Genomic DNA, 17,659 nt, shown 5'->3' on the forward strand with positions numbered 1-17,659 from the left:
AAATAAGTGTAGAGTTTGGGGGTACTTAATGGTTTGTCTAGGGCACTTATAGCCACACCTAAAACATCTCTGTGGAACATCTGTTTATTGAGGTTGAATGAAGCTAATGGATAAATCATTATTTTGCCATCACTAAGCCACCTTGCTATGATTTAGAATGAAAAACTGCGTAGAGATGAAACAGAACTTCACAGATGTCTCCTGTCTTCAGACATCTGCTTTAGGGTTCTGCTCTACTGCTGTTCTGCTCCTGCCCTAGAAGAATGCAAGAAGTACTTAGCTAAGGCAGGCCTCATGTCTCACCTAGAAGGATGCTCTCCCTGCAGGAAGTAATACAAAGCCAACCAGAGTAAATGATGGTTCTGAGTTCCCACGACTGCCTAGAGTACCTGGAAACAATAAAAGAACAGTGTGGAAGGACATTCTTTTCCCAAATATTTAAGGAATAAAGCATGTCAAACTAAGTCCACAATTAAGTCTCTGCCTTTTCTTTGAGCACTAGAAAGACTATGAAATATTCAGGTTCTAATCTATACACTGAATTCATCTAGCCCAACGGGGTCAATAAAAATTTTTTTAAATAAATTAAGAATCCCAGGAGAAATGTTAAATACTGTGAGTGGAAGAAAGTCAAACTATATAATAATGGCTTAACTAGATGAGTTCAATTTAACTAGATAAACTGGAAGCTAATTTAAATAACTTTATTCTTTTCCAATTATTAACATTCCTAATTTTCCTCATGAATATTAAGGTTCATAAAGCATTTGGTAATAACCATACTGAATTTCATATAAAGTTCTGCCTGAGTCGAAAAAGTAAGTCTCTGGAGAGAAATTTTTCACCTACAATATGTCACAGAGTAGTTCTTTTGCACAAAACCTATTGCATAATAAAATTTATGCATCATTATTCTATCTGAATCACAAGTAAGGTTTAAATGAGAAATAAGTTCTTATAGCACTGCTCAGATTTCACTGAATCTAAAGTTCATTCCACATTCCTCTGAAAATTTCCATTTCAGTAATTCACCCTTGAATTATGTACTGTGCGTGTTTATGTATACCGAAAAGAGATTCAAAATTCCACAACCTTGAGAATTTTTCCTGCTTTTTCTTAATATTGTTATCAACAGGACAAGATAAAATTATTATTCTAACTCTTGGTCACACTATCCTCAGGTTTATGGGCAAGTGAATCTTATTATAATTAAGTTGTCTGCATTGCCTACTAATACTCCTATTTGGAAATGATCCTAGAAGGATTCACCACCCACCTGGCATACAGCATAATAACATGGCCTTGGTGTTACTCAGAGGTTCTTCATTTTTTCAAATGAATCATTTATCAGTGTCAGGAGCAGCTGCCTCTCAAGCCCAGAAGGTCCCCCAGGCCTCACTTTCTTCCCACACAGCCTGAGGGAGTGACTTGTTTCTCCCTCCTCATTAAAGCTACTTCCACCCACTCCCTCCCTTGGGTGTCACACCCTCAAAGGGCTCGGGAGAAGAAAGCTGTCTCCCCAGTCCTCTGTTTCCTGGCTGTCCTGGAAAACAACCCAGGGTCATTTTGGGTTTCATCATGAAGCTACCAAGAATTAATAGGCAAGCAAAAGTATTCATGGTTTTAAAAGCTTACAAAGGTCGGAGAATCATTGCCTCATTTAAAAAAAGTTTAAAAATCCCTTTTTTGTCTTGCTCAGTGGTTTCTTGAAGCTGTTGCTTTCTTCCCCTGGTCCTCTGAGCACCTCTCATGGTAATCTGCCTCTAAGGATTAGACTGGAGTATAAAATCTAATTAAATAGCTGGAGAAAGAATGCAGCAGGGACACCACCATGGAAGGTTTCAGATATCTCTGTTACCCAATACAAAGAAATTACATTCCATACCTAATTAAATGTGTTTCCAAGTTGTTTTACATCAGATTGGTCCTCAGAAACACCAGTCTCTTAATTATTTGTTTATATGTCTTCAGGGGAGGAGAGAGCAGAGAAGGGTGTCCAGACCCAGACAAGCTGGGCTCTTGGATAGTTCTCACGTAAGTCTCTCTTCAGCACCTCGGACAGGTCCCAGACTCAGCTGTTCTTAAACTTTCATGAGTTAATCTATGTAGTGTCAAAGGACCAGCTGTAAAGGCCACCATGTCAAAGTTTCCTACTGCATTTTGGTAAGCGCAAAGAAGTGTTACAGACAGATTTCCTACAAGTTGAGTCAGGTTCCTGATAAAGAAAGCTACCACAGATTGACACACAAAGATAGTGTCTCTAAGTCCTACAACTACAGCAAACTGTCTCTGGGCACTGGGCTTAAAAACAGGACTGCATTAAGCTACGATGAATAACACTTGAAGATTAATGTCATGTCTTTTATTGTTTAGGTACATTAAATTCCAAAGCACTAAAAAAAAGATATATATACTTATGTCTAGGACTTCAGGAGCCAATACAGAGGTAAACTTTTGTTAGCTCACTTTTGACCCATTTACTTTTGCCTGAAAGCAAGAAGACAAACATGAGACATTAATTTTACCAGATTGTATATACAATTCATAGAATGAATTAACTAAACTCATGGCAACAGTGTCTATAAATTCAGGGGCACCATGCCCCATACTGTAATCCCAGGTGCATGACACCTTTGTTCAGGGAATATATACCACTGTGTCCCTGAGTGTACTTGCAAAACCAAATCCAGTGCATTTTATTTGCAAGATTATACAGATCTAGCCAAACATCTTAAGGCAACGAGTATGTAATACCTATTAAACAAGCAATGTTTTGTTGAATTGACTTGTTAAAATATGGTAAATGTAATACTGATTTCTATTTAGAGGTAGCTTTTGTCTTAAAAATAGAAAAAAAGCAAGCAGCACCCACAAGACAGAACATTTTTTATTAACTATCCTCTTTAACTAAGAAATGGTGAGTTGATGATTAAAAAGGAGTCCAGGTGGAAGGTCAACAGCACAAACAGATGTATACAACTTGGATCTGAAGAGATATAACTTCAAAAATTGTGATTTCACAACAGTAAGTCCTATCTGTTCGTCTGTGATCATGAACCTATAGAAGTTCCCAGAGTTACATTATTATTTTTGGCCTTTACTGATATTATTTTTTCTCCTGAAAAGGTTAAGTAACACATCAGAATTAAAACTGGCTCAATTTCTCAGAGTTCAGACAGGTTAACTCAATCTTAAAAGTAATGTGAGTACATTTTGTGATCATTTTTGAAGCTGAGAAGATAATTAGATTATCAAGGAGATGAGATCTAATGGAGTCATAATCAGCAACTTGATGAACAGATAACTAATAATGTCTGAATCCACTTATGATCAAAGACCACATTAGGCTGCTCAACACTCCAGGCATTCTTGGTTTACTAAGAAATAGTGCTCTATTCTGACAAGTTCAGGTTCCGATTCAGTTGGAAGATGAGAGTTTTTCAAAGGTAAAAGCAGCAGGATCTCAGGAACATATATTTTTTGCTTCTTTGCTTTGAGCTCTTTGTAGTTATAGGAGCTCTCATTAAGAAACTAGCATTGGTTTCATAAACCGATTTCTTTATTTTAAAAGATTTCTTTTGCAAATCTTCATGCAAAAGATACAAGATAGACAGGAGACTGGAGTGCATTTGAAATCACATTTCTGGGCTAATGGCAGTAGGGGGTGGTACAGAGAAGGAAGAGAGACATCAAAGAGGACATCTCAGCTTCCACAGTTTTATCCAAGATTCATGGCCCAATTTCCAGCTATCCTTGTCAGCAATCCCAAGAGCACCTATGATCTGAAAACCAAATCAAATATCTTTTGCCTTTCAACAAAGTAAAATTAGAAAGCTAGCTAGCAATTACAGGTACCATTTTCCATGTATTTCCCTTAAGCCAACTAACTTGAGTTTATACAGATCTCTACTCTGAGCTTTTGGATCAGAGCTACTCTATTGTGTGTTCAAGGAGATAGACTGCCTAGTTAGAACTGTTAAACTCACCACAGCAGGCAGGCCAGATATTGACATAGTTACATATTATTTTTTCTAAACATGTACCCACAGGTTATGATCAATCAAATAACCGAGAAACTCCCTCAAAAGTCGTTATTAAGAAGAAACATTTTAAATTTTGTAAAATATTTGCACACTAAGATGGTTTTCAGTACTATGGAATTCTCACAAAAACTTAAGAGTTAACCAGAAAAACCAGTAAACTTTATTTCCAGAGAGGCAGACATATATGAATTCTCTTAAAATATATTGTGCAATTATTGAGTGCAAACTCTATTAGAAACCAAGTATAAATGCAAGCAACAAGACTCAACAATTCTCTCAGAAGTTGCTTGGAAGAAATTAACTGGTATCAATTAATGAATTGATAAGCTAAGTCGCTTCAGCTGTGTCTGACTCTTTGCAACCCCACGGACAGTAGCCCACCAGGCTCCTCCGTCCATGGGATTCTCCACGCAAGAATACTGGAGTGGGTTGCCATCTCCTTCTCCAGGGTATCCTCCTGACCCAGGGATCAAACCCGTGTTCCTTACATCTCCTGCATTGGCAGGTGGGTTCTTTGTCACTGGCGCCACCTGGAAATATATTAATGCCTATGGTCAAAATATTATCTAACCACAGAAGAGTGAGCTTGCTCTAAAACACAACACATGAAAAAAAATAACTACAAATTGGAGAATGTAACTGGGATTCAAGGACTGAATAACATTCTGCATAATTACAATGACTTACTATATTGTGACTAAAAGTAAATAAAGCTCTTAGAAGATGGAAAATACTGTACATACCAGCTGATAATTATGGAGTAGCATGGAACTAGGGCAGCTTTAAAATCTAGGGAGGGGACCAGAGCCTTTCTCTAGTCTTGATAACTCAGGTTAGAATCAAGTCCAGGCAATGTGAGACACTGTCCAAGGGCTATTTGCTGCCAAAAACTAGGATCAAAGAGATGAAGTAGACGATAATGAAGGGAGGCTTTGATATTGAATGAGGGAGGAGGCATGGAAAATCTAAGACAAAAGGTGAATACAGAGATATGTGTGACAAGGAGGGATATACTGACCAAGCACTAGCAGGTGCTGGAGAACACAGATTTCTTTAATGACTGCAACAGGCTGCTTTCCTTTAAAAATTTTATAACCTAATGAGGATATAGATGCACACCTAAAATAACTGTCATATTAAAAAAAATGGAACAAGAGCTATTGGATAAGTTACAAAAAAAGAAAATGTACTCTGGAGGACACAGAGAAAGAGAGAACCTGGCTGAGGAGACTGGACAGACATTAGGTAAGAAATATCTTGTAAACTGACCCTAAGCAAAGGTGGAACTTGAACATATGGAGATGGCAGGACAGGCAAGGATAGTTCAATCATAACAAAGCATCTGCAGTGGAGAAAGTGGAAGAACAGCTTAGAAGCTAGCAGGCAGGCCCTAAATAACACCATCAGACATAGGAACAACCAATTATTCCTTTTTATATCACGGTTATCTGTGTTACAAAGAAATAGCTCTAGGATATCGGCTCAAGAAAATCAAAGAATTTTTCAGTATGTAAATGTGGTTTGCCATAAATAAAAATTTTATCCACACATTAACACACTGTAGGAGTACATTTCATGTTAACTCTTTTTTTCAAACTTCTATTCTGTAATTTTTAACTATTTATGGACATATGTCCTAAAAAATGTCATGAAACTGCTTACAAATATTCACACACTATTCAACACTTCTTCCATTCCAGAAATAAAAACGTGCTCTAGGAACATGCTCCAAATGATCATTTCTGCCATTAATTCAGCTTCAAGTTTGACAAATGTTTTAAAGTTTATGTGTAAAGCACTAGATTCTGTACAGAGAAAAAGATGAAAGCAGCCACATAGGACCCCTGGGCAGAGGAGAGATCAGTATTGAAGACATGACTCCAGCTTCCAGACAATGGATTATCCTAATAATGAGAATCACTGGCTGTGGGTCCTCCAAACTGGAGAGATTTCAACGTCCCAATATCTCTCCCCTTCTTCATCTGTGTTACACCAAATAGGCCGTCACCTGGTGGTGGGCATAAGAGCTACACAGAATTTCAGTGGGAACTGAGAAGCCGTGGAGATGGGAGCAGAAGTGAGATTGATTCCCTTCCCCTCTGTATGAGAAGGTCTAATTTCAGACTGTGCCTCCATTAGGGCTCCCACATCTGCACTCGCTGAAATGTGAGTTGGTTATCTGGGCCCCACCAGCCCCAGGGTTATTATTTTGTTGTAAACTGCACATCGGCCACAAGCATGGTATCTTAGTGGGCAAGTTTACGGACAGGAAGGAGAGAACCCAAAGACCTTTCTTTTACTTGGGGACCTACTCTGGATTCCTTAACACAGTCGTTAGCAGGCACTCCAGTGAACTGACACGAAAGCACCCAACACTCACAGCAGTCTTTTCTGCTACTTGTCAGCAGTGTTGGTAAGAAAGGAAACAAACCCTCTGGGAAGGAAAGGGTAAAGTTACATCTCATTCTTCCTGCTGGATATTTCTAATCCTTGCTTTCCTTACCACTTGTCCATGGAAAGCCCTGAATTCTCAGGGGGTGAGAGTGATTCACTTGATTTCCACTTGCTGGACCCTCCTCTCCCTTCCTCCCTGTCCTAACTGAGCTGTTCATAAAATCTAGACCACAAAATCCATGACAACGTGGAGCACAGTGGACAATGACAGCATATGCACAGACCCTTCAACCAGGCTTCTGGGCTAACACAAATCAAATAACTTTTAGGAAAATAAGTCTGGCATTAAAAAGAGAATTGGGAGTTGGAATAAGATAAAAGCTAAGCCTCAAGCTCAAGCTCAAACACAGACCCATTTCCACCATGAACGAGCAGGGAATTACTGCAGGGAATTATACGAATTACTATAAGGACTTTTATGATTTTCTTCAAGAGAATTTAAAAGCAAGCCCAAAATGTTTGAATACTTTCTAGAACATTTTAGTAGTTTACTATTGATGTAATACTAATTGAGTATGGTCAGATGACTATAATATAATGTACCAATCCAAAAAAAAAAAGTTCACTTTATACTATACATAATATCTTTTTGGATTTGAAATACATATACACAGAAAAAATAAATCTAGATGTCCTAGGTCAATGTCCTCAGAGAATGCAGCTGTAAGATAATGCCTTCGGGGACTTCCCTGGGAGTCCGCTGGTTAAGACTGCTTTTCAACACAGTGGGCGTGGGTTTAATCCCTGGTCTGGGAGTTAAAATCCCACCTGTCTCATGGCCAAAAACCCCAAACATAAAACAGAAAAAAATATTGTAAACAAATTCAATAAAAACTTCAAAAATGGTCCACATCAAAAAAATCTTTAAATATAACGCCTTCTGCCTTTAGAATAATGATTCACATTAATACTAAAAATAGTAGGCTTTGCAGAGGTCACCACAATCTTGATAGATCCTTCATCCTTGGTTAATATTTCTACACAAGGACTATGCCTTTTTTCAGCATATGCAGTGGATGGGAAGTGGTCACCAATATGTACTGGGGATTAAAGGGATTTTTCCCTCTAGAGTATTAATAAATTCAGTCTTCAGCCATTCTTCCCAAACTTTAATATATTTCGATAGATTAATAAACAGTCTCCTCAACTTCCTCCCACACCCTCCTTTTTTCCTTTTCTCCCTCTATCTACCAACAAGGTTAAGGTTCCCTCCCTCCTTGTGGCATGAAAATGACTACAATTTACTCTTTCTGATTAAAACAGAAAATATCAAAATGAGCAAGATCGACAAATGCAAGATGGTTTTGATGCAGAGTATTTCCAAAGGGAACCAAATAGGGTCAGGAGACTCCCTGAGAAATACTATTCCTACATTTCCATTCTGCTCATTTTATTCTTATAAAGTAGAATTGCTTGTTTAAATTTCCCTAAATGTTGAAGTTTTACCTGCATCCTGAAATCTGCTAATGATCTTGCCAGAACTTAGATGCTGTTCTTCAAGAATAACAGCATACTTACTATTGGCTCCACAATATTTGATAATGTATAAAGTGACAGGAATAGATGGCAGAGCAGTATTAAACTGATAAAAGTTGATGACTCAGCCAACTGCACTTTTCTCTAATACATTAGACAAAAAACAGTCTTCACCTTGTTCAGTCAACAAAGTCCAAAAAGAACTAAAAATTCACCGGAACTGGAAAATGCAAAGTACTACCTTACATGAATGCATTCCTGAGCTTCATGCTTCCCAAGGTCAGCCTTCAGGGGTGCTAAAATATCATACTATAATAAAACGGAGAGAGAAAAAAAATCTAACAGCAGAGAACTAATTAGCTCCACAGGGACACACTAGACAGGAAGACCAAGCTTCAAAGCAAAGAGTGTAATCCTCAAGTATGAAAAACTATAAACATGAGTCACTTCTTCTATCCAAATCCAGTCCCTTCAAGCAGACATTGGGGACCTCCCTGCAAAGTAACAAGGGCACTGATTGACAAGTTTATCTATGGGAAGTTGCTGCCATCCAAGTCAATAATCTGCACGAGCCCTATCTTAGTGCATGAAAAACGTAAGAGAACTCACCAAATGAGGACATAAGGGAACATGGAGAATCTGTTCTCCTGGAGGAGACTTTGCTGGGGGTGGGGGGGGGGGGGGTGCCTTCTTCTATGGGCCAACACCCAACATTTCTCTAAGAATTCTCTCTTCTACCTTCATAAATCCAAAGTTCTCTATAATATTTAGTGATTTGGATAAGAACTAGTTTTCTCTCTATTACTGCTTTCTTCTCCAACTCTCCTCTCTTTCCACATTTTCAGATAGAATGAGATCACTGTCATTCATATTAAATTGAGTTCCTATCTGTCCAACCTGTAGTCTTAGAATGAAATTGGAGACACTCAGGAATGTGCTTTGGTGGAGACTAGTCTACCTGGTTCTACCTCCTGGATTTTATATTGCCTGTGGGTGAGGAAAAGAAACAGCCTGTCTCCAGTTAGAATGCAGTCAAAAACTCTGATACACAAATGGAAAAAAGAAACCTCCAGGGTCAAGGATCTGAAAACAGAAGCAAAGGGAGTGACATAAAACCTGTGCTGATTTTCCATTTCTAAGTTGTCATCACTGACGCCGTGCATACTTATCTCTGAAGCCACAATTTCATCTGTAGACATTGGTGGCTACAACAAAAGCAGAGAAATAAACCCATGTCCTTACATTGTCCTCATGTCCAAACCCCACTTTCCAAAGTTGGTTGTTCCAGCCCACATCTAAATTGAATTTTCTAACCTGAGAGGGCCCTGCTTCCTTTTCCCTGACTCTAATGCCTGCTCTCTACAGGTGATATGCTAACCATGAATCAAGCCCTAGTGATATAAACAAATAATTTTCAAAATAGCTTATTTATTCATGTGTCTATTAAACACTGGAGAAGAAAATGGCAACCCAGTCCAGTATTCTTGCCTGGGAAATCCCATGAACAGAGGAGCCTGGCAGGGTACAGTCCATGGGGTGGCAAAGAGTTGAACACAACTGAGCAACTGAGCACTACTACTACTGTTAAACATGTAGCACCCTAAGAAAGGAACAAATATCACAAATTGCGTTTTTCAAACTTTTCTCATTATCGCCGCCCTTGAGGAAATGTTTTGGGCATTTTTTTTTTCCTAATCATACCCCTTCATATAATCTTAATACCGCAGTTATACTATCAGTATTTATGTGACGTGTTCTCATAAAAAGAGTACATTTCATCCAACAAGAACCAGTTTTCTCCCTCTTAAGGAGATATAATCTCTATCGAGAATTTGTGATCTTGATGCATCCAGCAACTGAAGTAATTATGCCAGAAATATTTAACTACTGATAATATTTAGTGGAATATAAACCACTAAAAAGATCGCCTTTCCTTGAGATCAGTAATCTGTATTGAAGAGCTCCAGGAAAGCAAAGTCTCTATCTCCTGAGATTCTAAAACACAAATCTTCTTCCTGCAGTGCCCACTACCTCTTTGCCTTACACAGAAAACGTCTACAGAATTAGTTAATACCAAGCCCAGTGAATGAGTTCTTTCTTCAACATCAAAGCATTTCATTTACACACTAAAACACAAAGTCAACCCATTTCCCACTCCAGAAACTAGATAAATGTACTTGCCTCTTGCCGTTTGAAGTTCTGGACATATTCTTCAAACTGTTCATCTTTTGTCTCATCAGCTTTCCCAAGCTTCTGAAGGACCTAGTTCGTGAACAAAACAAAATGGCTCTATTTACTAATGTTTTCAACAATCTGTGGAAGAAGGCTATTGTTTCACTCTTCTGAGGAGATCTCCCTCTTAACACTGCTAGTTTTTCTATTCTGGAAGCATCATGTCTCATTGCCTTTGGAGTTGGACAGACTTGGATTTTAAGCACAGTTCTGCCACTCAAAAGCTCAATGACATCGAGGAAGAGTCATGCTATACTGAAATATTTATTTATTCACATAGCTTTTCTCCAGTAGGTTGTACATGTCTTAAAGACAAAAACTAGGCCTTGTCCTTTTGTCCAAAGTATCTGGCACATATGCTTGAAGCATAATAGTAGCTCAATTTTTGGTTAAACAATGAACCAAAGTTATTTGAGGAAAGTATTAGCCTATTTCATAGAGGATGGTTTTAGAATTACTGGAGCCAGGTACATGGTAAATTCTCCCCCACCATCTCCTGATAGACCCTTTAATTCAATAATTGCTCAAAGAAGGCCCTGGGAGCACAAGGCCCATATGAAGCACTGGTCACCCAGAAATATATAAATGAATAAAACAAGGCTCTAGGACTTAATCTTAAGAAACTTATTATCTAATGAAGTAGACAAGGCAAGATTACAAATAAATCAAGACAATGTGTAATAAGCAACATGAAGGGGTTACAAGATGTTAGAAGCAATATCCCTTCAGGGAATGCTGGTTGAGATTATTCAAAATGTGCTGGAATCCAGCAATTCCACTCCTGGGCATATATCTTAACAAAACTGTAATTCAAAGAGATACATGCACCCCAATGTTCATTGCAGCACTATTTACAATAGCCAAGAGATTGTAGCAACTTAAATATACATCAACACATGAATAGATAAAGGAGATGCGGTACGTATATACAATGAAATGCTACTCAGCAAGAAAAGAGTGAAGAAACGCCATTTGCAGCAACATGGATGGACCTAGAGAGTATCAAACTAAGTGAAATAAGAGAAAGAAAACACCGTATAATATCACTTGTATGTGTAATCTAAAATACAGCACACATTTTTTTACAGATTTATTTTTATTTGTGCTTACTTATAGCACAAACAGAAACAGATTCATAGATATAGGAAACAAACATGGTTACCAAAGGGGAAAGGGGGCGGAGGAGGAATGAATTAGGAATTATGTATTAGCAGAAATAAACTACCATATATAAAATACATAAACAACAAGGTCCTACTGTATAGCACAGGGAACCATATTCAGTGTGTTGTAATAAACCATAATGGAAAAGACTATGGAAAAATATATACACATATATGAATCACTTTGCTGTATACCAGAAACTAACATAACACTGTAATCAACTACAACTTTGAAAATGTGCTGGGAACTCCAGCAGAAGGGAACGGGGCAGAGTACATTCCAGCCAAGGAAGCACCAAAAGAAGGACCACTGGAAAAATTATGATGGACTGGGCGTAAGTGGTTCTGTTTTCCTAGAGCACAGGGCTGGGTATCAGAAGAAACAGAAGAAACGGTTCTCAGAAACATAGCAGAAAGTTACCTTGGGCCACAGCAGAAGGACCCTGAGAGTCCCATGGGGATCACTATTTAAGGTTCCCATATCTAGGGTCTAAAATACTGACTTCTCTAAGAATTTACAAGAGCTCCATGAACGTTGCCTTCTCGGAGTTCGTATTCCCTACAGCATTACCAGATATATTTTCCTGAAGCATAAACATTTGGGCGTTAAAACATATATTCAAACAAAGCACTTTCTATAGCTAAGTTTTAGGGCTTCCCAGCCCATTCAGTGGAAAAGAATCCACCTGCCAACGCAAGGTGGACGACATGAGTTGGATGACAAGGTGGATGACTGACATGAGTTCAGTCCCTGCGTGAGGAAGACGCTTTGGAGAGGGAAATGACAACCCACTCCAGTTTTCTTGCCTGGAGAATCCTGTGGACAGAGGAGCCTGGTGGGCTACATTCGATGGGATTACAAAAGAGTCAGATACGACTTAGCGACTAAACAACAACAAAGGCTAAGTTTTACATCAGCTTATGCTAATTTATTTCCTAAAATCAAAGATATAATCTTGTACAAATTGAGAATTCCTTAGACCAGTTTGCTGCTGCTACTGCTGCTAAGTCTCTTCAGTCGTGTCCGACTCTGTGCGACCCCAAAGACGGCAGCCCACCAGGCTCCCCCGTCCCTGGGATTCTCCAGGCAAGAACACTGGAGTGGCTTGCCATTTCCTTCTCCAATGCATGAAAGTGAAAAGTGAAAGTGAAGTCGCTCAGGTTGTCTACTTGAAAGTTATACAGTCGTGTCCGACTCCTAGCGACCCCATGGACTGCAGTCTACCAGGCTCTTCCGTCCATGGGATTTTCCAGGCAAGAGTACTGGAGTGGGGTGCCATTGCCTTCTCCGAGACCAGTTTAGAATGTCTTAAATAAACCCAAGTATGGAAGTATTTACCCAACAACACAGAGTCCTTGCAAATTCTTCCAAGAAATAAATTTTCTTTGCAGGTAAATAATAATTATTCTAAGTATGTAAGTAAAAAATGATTATTTTATTCTACTCTAAAGCTAAAGCTGAAACTCCAGTATTTTGGCCACCTCATGTGAAGAGTTGAGCCATTGGAAAAGACTCTGATGCTGGGAGGGATTGGGGGCAGGAGGAGAAGGGGATGACAGAGGATGAGATGGCTGGATGGCATCACTGACTCGATGGACGTGAGTCTGAGTGAACTCTAGGAGTTGGTGATGGACAGGGAGGCCTGGTGTGCTGCGATTCATGGTGTCACAAAGAGTCGGACATGACTGAGTGACTGAACTGACTGACTCTAAAGCTAATTGTTTATAACATATGCTAATATTCCTCCCTTTCACATTAATAAAGATTAAAAAAAAACTTACATAGACTCACATATATTACCAATTACTCAACTTCACTCAATTTCATATCACAAACCAATACCACATATGAATAATATGAAAGATATATTATTCCTCATTGCAAACTTATTATTTAAACAGAGTTGGACGAATCCAGTAACATAACTACTAAAAGGACAAATAATCACTCTATCAGCTAATAATCTCTTCTCAGTTAAGAGTTTCTTTGAGAGACAGAGCAGAAAACACTAAATTTCTCAAAGAACTGGACATTGTAACTAGGGAATAAGCAATAAGCATAAAAAATATGATCAAACATGCATATGGAATCTTTTAAAGTTAACAGTTGTTATTCTTGGATGGTAAGATTTAGAGTGATTATTATTTTTCTTTATAATTTGCTATATTTGCCATTATCTCCTCAAAGGTCACATGTTACTAAAATAATCAGAAAAAAATCATAAAGATAAATAATCAGGAGTTTATCATACTGATAGCCTGTATGTAAGAGATTTATGTATTAGATCATAGTATAAGTGAGAAGATTGTTAGTAACTGGCTGAAAGACTCTCCTCAAAAGAAATTGATGAGTGAATTACTATCAACTGGAAGAAAGATTTCCAAAGGCAGCCCTTAGGACCTATGTCTGATTCAGTGGTTTGTGTGTAAAGAGAGGGTTATCAACAGTACTGTATGAAACTACCAAGGATACACGTGGAAAGGCAGAGCTTTGGTGCCTGCCATATAATTGTTGCTGTTGCTGTTTAGTTACTGAGTTGTGTGCGATTCTTTTGCGACGCAACTCTTTTGTGACGCAACTCTTTTGCGACCGCATGGACTGTAGCCCACCAGGTTCCTCCATCCATGGGATTATCCTGGCAAAAATACTGGAATGAGTTTCCATTTCCTCTTCCAGGTGATCTTCCCAACCCAGGGATCAAACTTACATCTCCTGCACTGGCAGGCAGGTTCTTTTCTACTGAGCCACCAGGGAAGCCCAGCAAATAAATAATGCTCAATAAATGTCTACTCTTATTACAGATATAATCTAACCTGATTAAATAACTTGTCAATGGCCTAAACTTATATTGGCAAAAAGCTGGGGAGGATATTGGGTATGTTACATGCTGAGAATAAGGATTCACAAAAAGAACTTTAACAGTTAAAATGTAACACGGATTAAATGTAGGTCAAAATATAATTGTCTAAGTACCAGACTGTATTCAACTTTCAACTATAATACAACATGATGGATGTTAAGAATACACGGTTTCTGCCCTTACGTAGAAATAAGGAGTAATTTCAGCTGACAGTCAATATGAGTTGACAAAGTGACACTGTTGCCAATCTAACATAATCTCAGATTGCACTAACAAGCCTAAGAGATACGAGGAGAGCAGTCTTGAAAGCCTCTCTGTGGTTGACTAGTTGGTAAACACAAAGATACATAGACAACCTTGAGCCAGCTGAAAGGGCCCCCAGAAAGGCAGAGAGCTGACACCATAAGGTAAGAGGCATACGTGACACAATTTGCACACTGCCTGCTAGTCGCTTAGTCATGCCTGACCCTTGCGACCCAATGGACTATAGCCCACCAAGCTCCTCTATCCATGGAATTCCCCAGGCAAGAATACTGGAGAGGGTAACCATTCCCTTCTCCAGGGGATCTTACCCACTCAGGGGTCGAACCCCTGTCTCCTGCATTGCAGGCAGATTCTTTAATTAATATATTACCGGGGAGAAAGTACTGCTGTCTTCAGATACCCGAAAAACCAACATAAGGAAGAAGGATTGGACTTTTCCCGATAAGAAACCAAGATCAAGAACCAGCAAAGGGTGACTTCCCTGGTGGTCCAGGGCCTGAGACTCCCTGCTTCCAGTGCAGGGGGCCCAGGTATGATCCCTGGTTGGGGAACTGGATCCCACGTGCTGCAACTAAGAGTTTGCATGCGGCAACTAAAGATCCCACAATGCTGCAATGAAGACCTGGTGCAGTCAAATAAATAAATTAAATAAATGGTATTAAAAAAAAAACCCAACATGGACAGGTAAAAGCTATATCAAGAAAATGTTTTCACCAGAAATTTCTATCATGTGTTCCTAGAAATTAAATAGTTTGTTGTTTAAGGTAATGAGCTCACTGTCCTTGAGTTATTTGAGCTTAACCCAGAGTTAGACGGAGAAGGCGATGGTACCCCACTCCAGTACTCTTGCCTGGAAAATCCCATGGATGGAGGAGCCTGGTAGGCTGCAGTCCATGGGATCATGAACAGTCGGACACGACTGAGCAACTTCCCTTTCACTTTTCACTTTCATGCATTGGAGAAGGAGATGGCAATCCACTCCAGTGCTCTTGCCTGGAGAATCCGAGGGACGGGGGAGCCTGGTGGGCTGCCATCTATGGGGTCACAGAGAGTCGGACACGACTGAAGCAACTTGGCAGCTTAGCAGAAGAGTTAGAAGTTTTAGAAAAGGAATTTATTTATTGAAAACATGAATAGAATGTCATAATATTTCAAATACCTTCTAATTCTTGAATCCATAATCAATGTATAATGTTAGACAGTTTCCCTAGAGAAGAATACAAATCTCAATGAATAGAACTCAGAGAAGAATGTTTGTTTCTATCTCCAACTGATATTGACTTGCTGAAGACTGCTTGCAAACCCTGTGGTAGGGACTGCATAAGAGCCAGCTGTGTTCCCCAGACTGTGGTCATTTGACAGGCTTGAGCATGGGTGCTACAGTGGAACTAGGACAGATGTGGCCAGCATGCTAGGCAGAGGGCAGGTTATGGGAAGGCTTCGTCTGCAAGCCTAAAGACTTCAATCTGCTTGTATAGACCGTGGGAAGCCAACGAAGAGTGTCTCTTCCCTGGAGGCAGCTACATGATTAAATTTGTGCTCCTTGGTGACAGTATTAAGGACAGATTAGAAGAGAGAATGACTGGAAAAGTAAGGCCAGTTAAGGAGCTGTTTGAATAGTTTAGGCAGTAAAACAGCTGGAGCTAAGGAACAGATAAAACACAATCCTCGCAAAGCAAACACACAGAACACCATGGCTTATGAGACCCAAAGGGTAAGGACAGAGGTGAGTCAAGGATGACCTCATTTCCACTGTGGCGGCCAAGTGGGTCATCTGGTGACAATCAGATTCTCTTCCCAGGGAGGTGGGAATGGTTTAGATTTGGGACTGTAAAAGGTAAGAACCAGAAACACGCAGCAGAAATTCTGGATGGAACTGAAGGCTCAGGTGAGGCAGAAACCGCTGCTGAGTGGTACCCATGTTCAAGCAGTTTCATGATTTTTCTCCAGCAGCCTTGACATAGGTAGTAAGATTGATGTGCAAACCAATACAATATTGTAAAGTTAAATTAAATAAAATTAGAAAAAAAGAAAGAAAGTATCTGTGGCACCAAGGTCAATGAAACCTAGAATTGAGATGACCAAAAAATAAAATTCTTTTACCTTGTTTAATATCACAATATTTCAAAGTGTGTTCATAATTTAGGTGGCCTTTCTCCTTCACCTCACTACTAGTTATGCTGAAAATACCAATTAAGCCTGAACGGTTTGGCATCACTGATACTACAAGAGGATTACTACTGTATATTCAAGCATCTGATACTCAGATTTTGACAACACGACACATCTTCCTCCTCCTTAGGCAAGAGGAAGAAATTCCAAGCCTGGTGCATTTTGGTTTAGGATTTAGGTCTTAGATGATTTCATCTCCATTGATGCTTTCCTATTTTGACACAATAGGATTTCTGTTGTTACTCTTGTTGCTAAAGGTTTTCAAATGCAAAATAATATTCTAAGTTGAAGTTGCTTTTTCAAACTGCCTTTCCTTTCAGTGAGATTCCGAAATATTCCTATAGGGCTGACTGGGTGCTTAGCTTCTCACTCTCAGCCCTAAGTTCAGAAGTTCTGATCTGATTCTGAAAGAGACTATGACACAGGCAAATAAAAAATTAAACAGGAAAGGGACTTCCCTGGCAGTTCAGTGGTTAAGACTGCCTTCCAATGTAAGTGGTGTGGGTTCCATCCCTGGTCAAAGAGCTAAAATTCCATATGCCTCTGAGCCAAAAAACCAAAACATAAAGCAGAAGCAACACTGTAACAAATTCAATAATGATCCACATCAAAATCTTTTTTAAAAAATTAAACAGGAAGGGAAAGCAAGACTATGGTAACTTGGACTATTTCAACTAATAAAGCTTCTTTCAGTGTCTCCAAAGCAGTTGGTTGTTCAGCTTAAATTACAATGGCTGCTCCAATGATGTGAATCTCACATACTTTTCTAGAGCAAGTGTTCACGTGTAAAGTGTCCAAGTCAAGTCCCTAAAAATTTAGAACTCTTTTTAATTTGGATAGTTTCCTCTTACTGTAAAGCCAAAATTCTGACCAAATTTCAAATTCTCAGAGACCAGTACAAATTAAATACTGACCATTATAAAAGTAATACTTGCCTTCTATCCATATGTTAAAATTAGGAATGGAATACTGTGTACACAGGTTTCAAAGAAAG

At 39.1% G+C, this 17,659-nt stretch overlaps 1 protein-coding gene across 1 annotated transcript in view; it reads right to left on the reverse strand.

Moving 5' to 3' along the window:
• AMPH (amphiphysin) overlaps window positions 1–17,659 on the reverse strand; it is a 212,888-nt gene that overhangs the window by 102,646 nt on the left and 92,583 nt on the right. Inside the window, exon 2 of the mRNA XM_027539161.1 lies at window positions 10,155–10,235. Coding sequence (XP_027394962.1) covers window positions 10,155–10,235 — 81 coding nt within the window. The remainder of the gene's footprint in view (window positions 1–10,154; window positions 10,236–17,659) is intronic.

This window comes from Bos indicus x Bos taurus, chromosome 4 (assembly GCF_003369695.1).
Source record: "Bos indicus x Bos taurus breed Angus x Brahman F1 hybrid chromosome 4, Bos_hybrid_MaternalHap_v2.0, whole genome shotgun sequence".
Classification (NCBI taxonomy): Eukaryota; Metazoa; Chordata; class Mammalia; order Artiodactyla; family Bovidae; genus Bos; species Bos indicus x Bos taurus.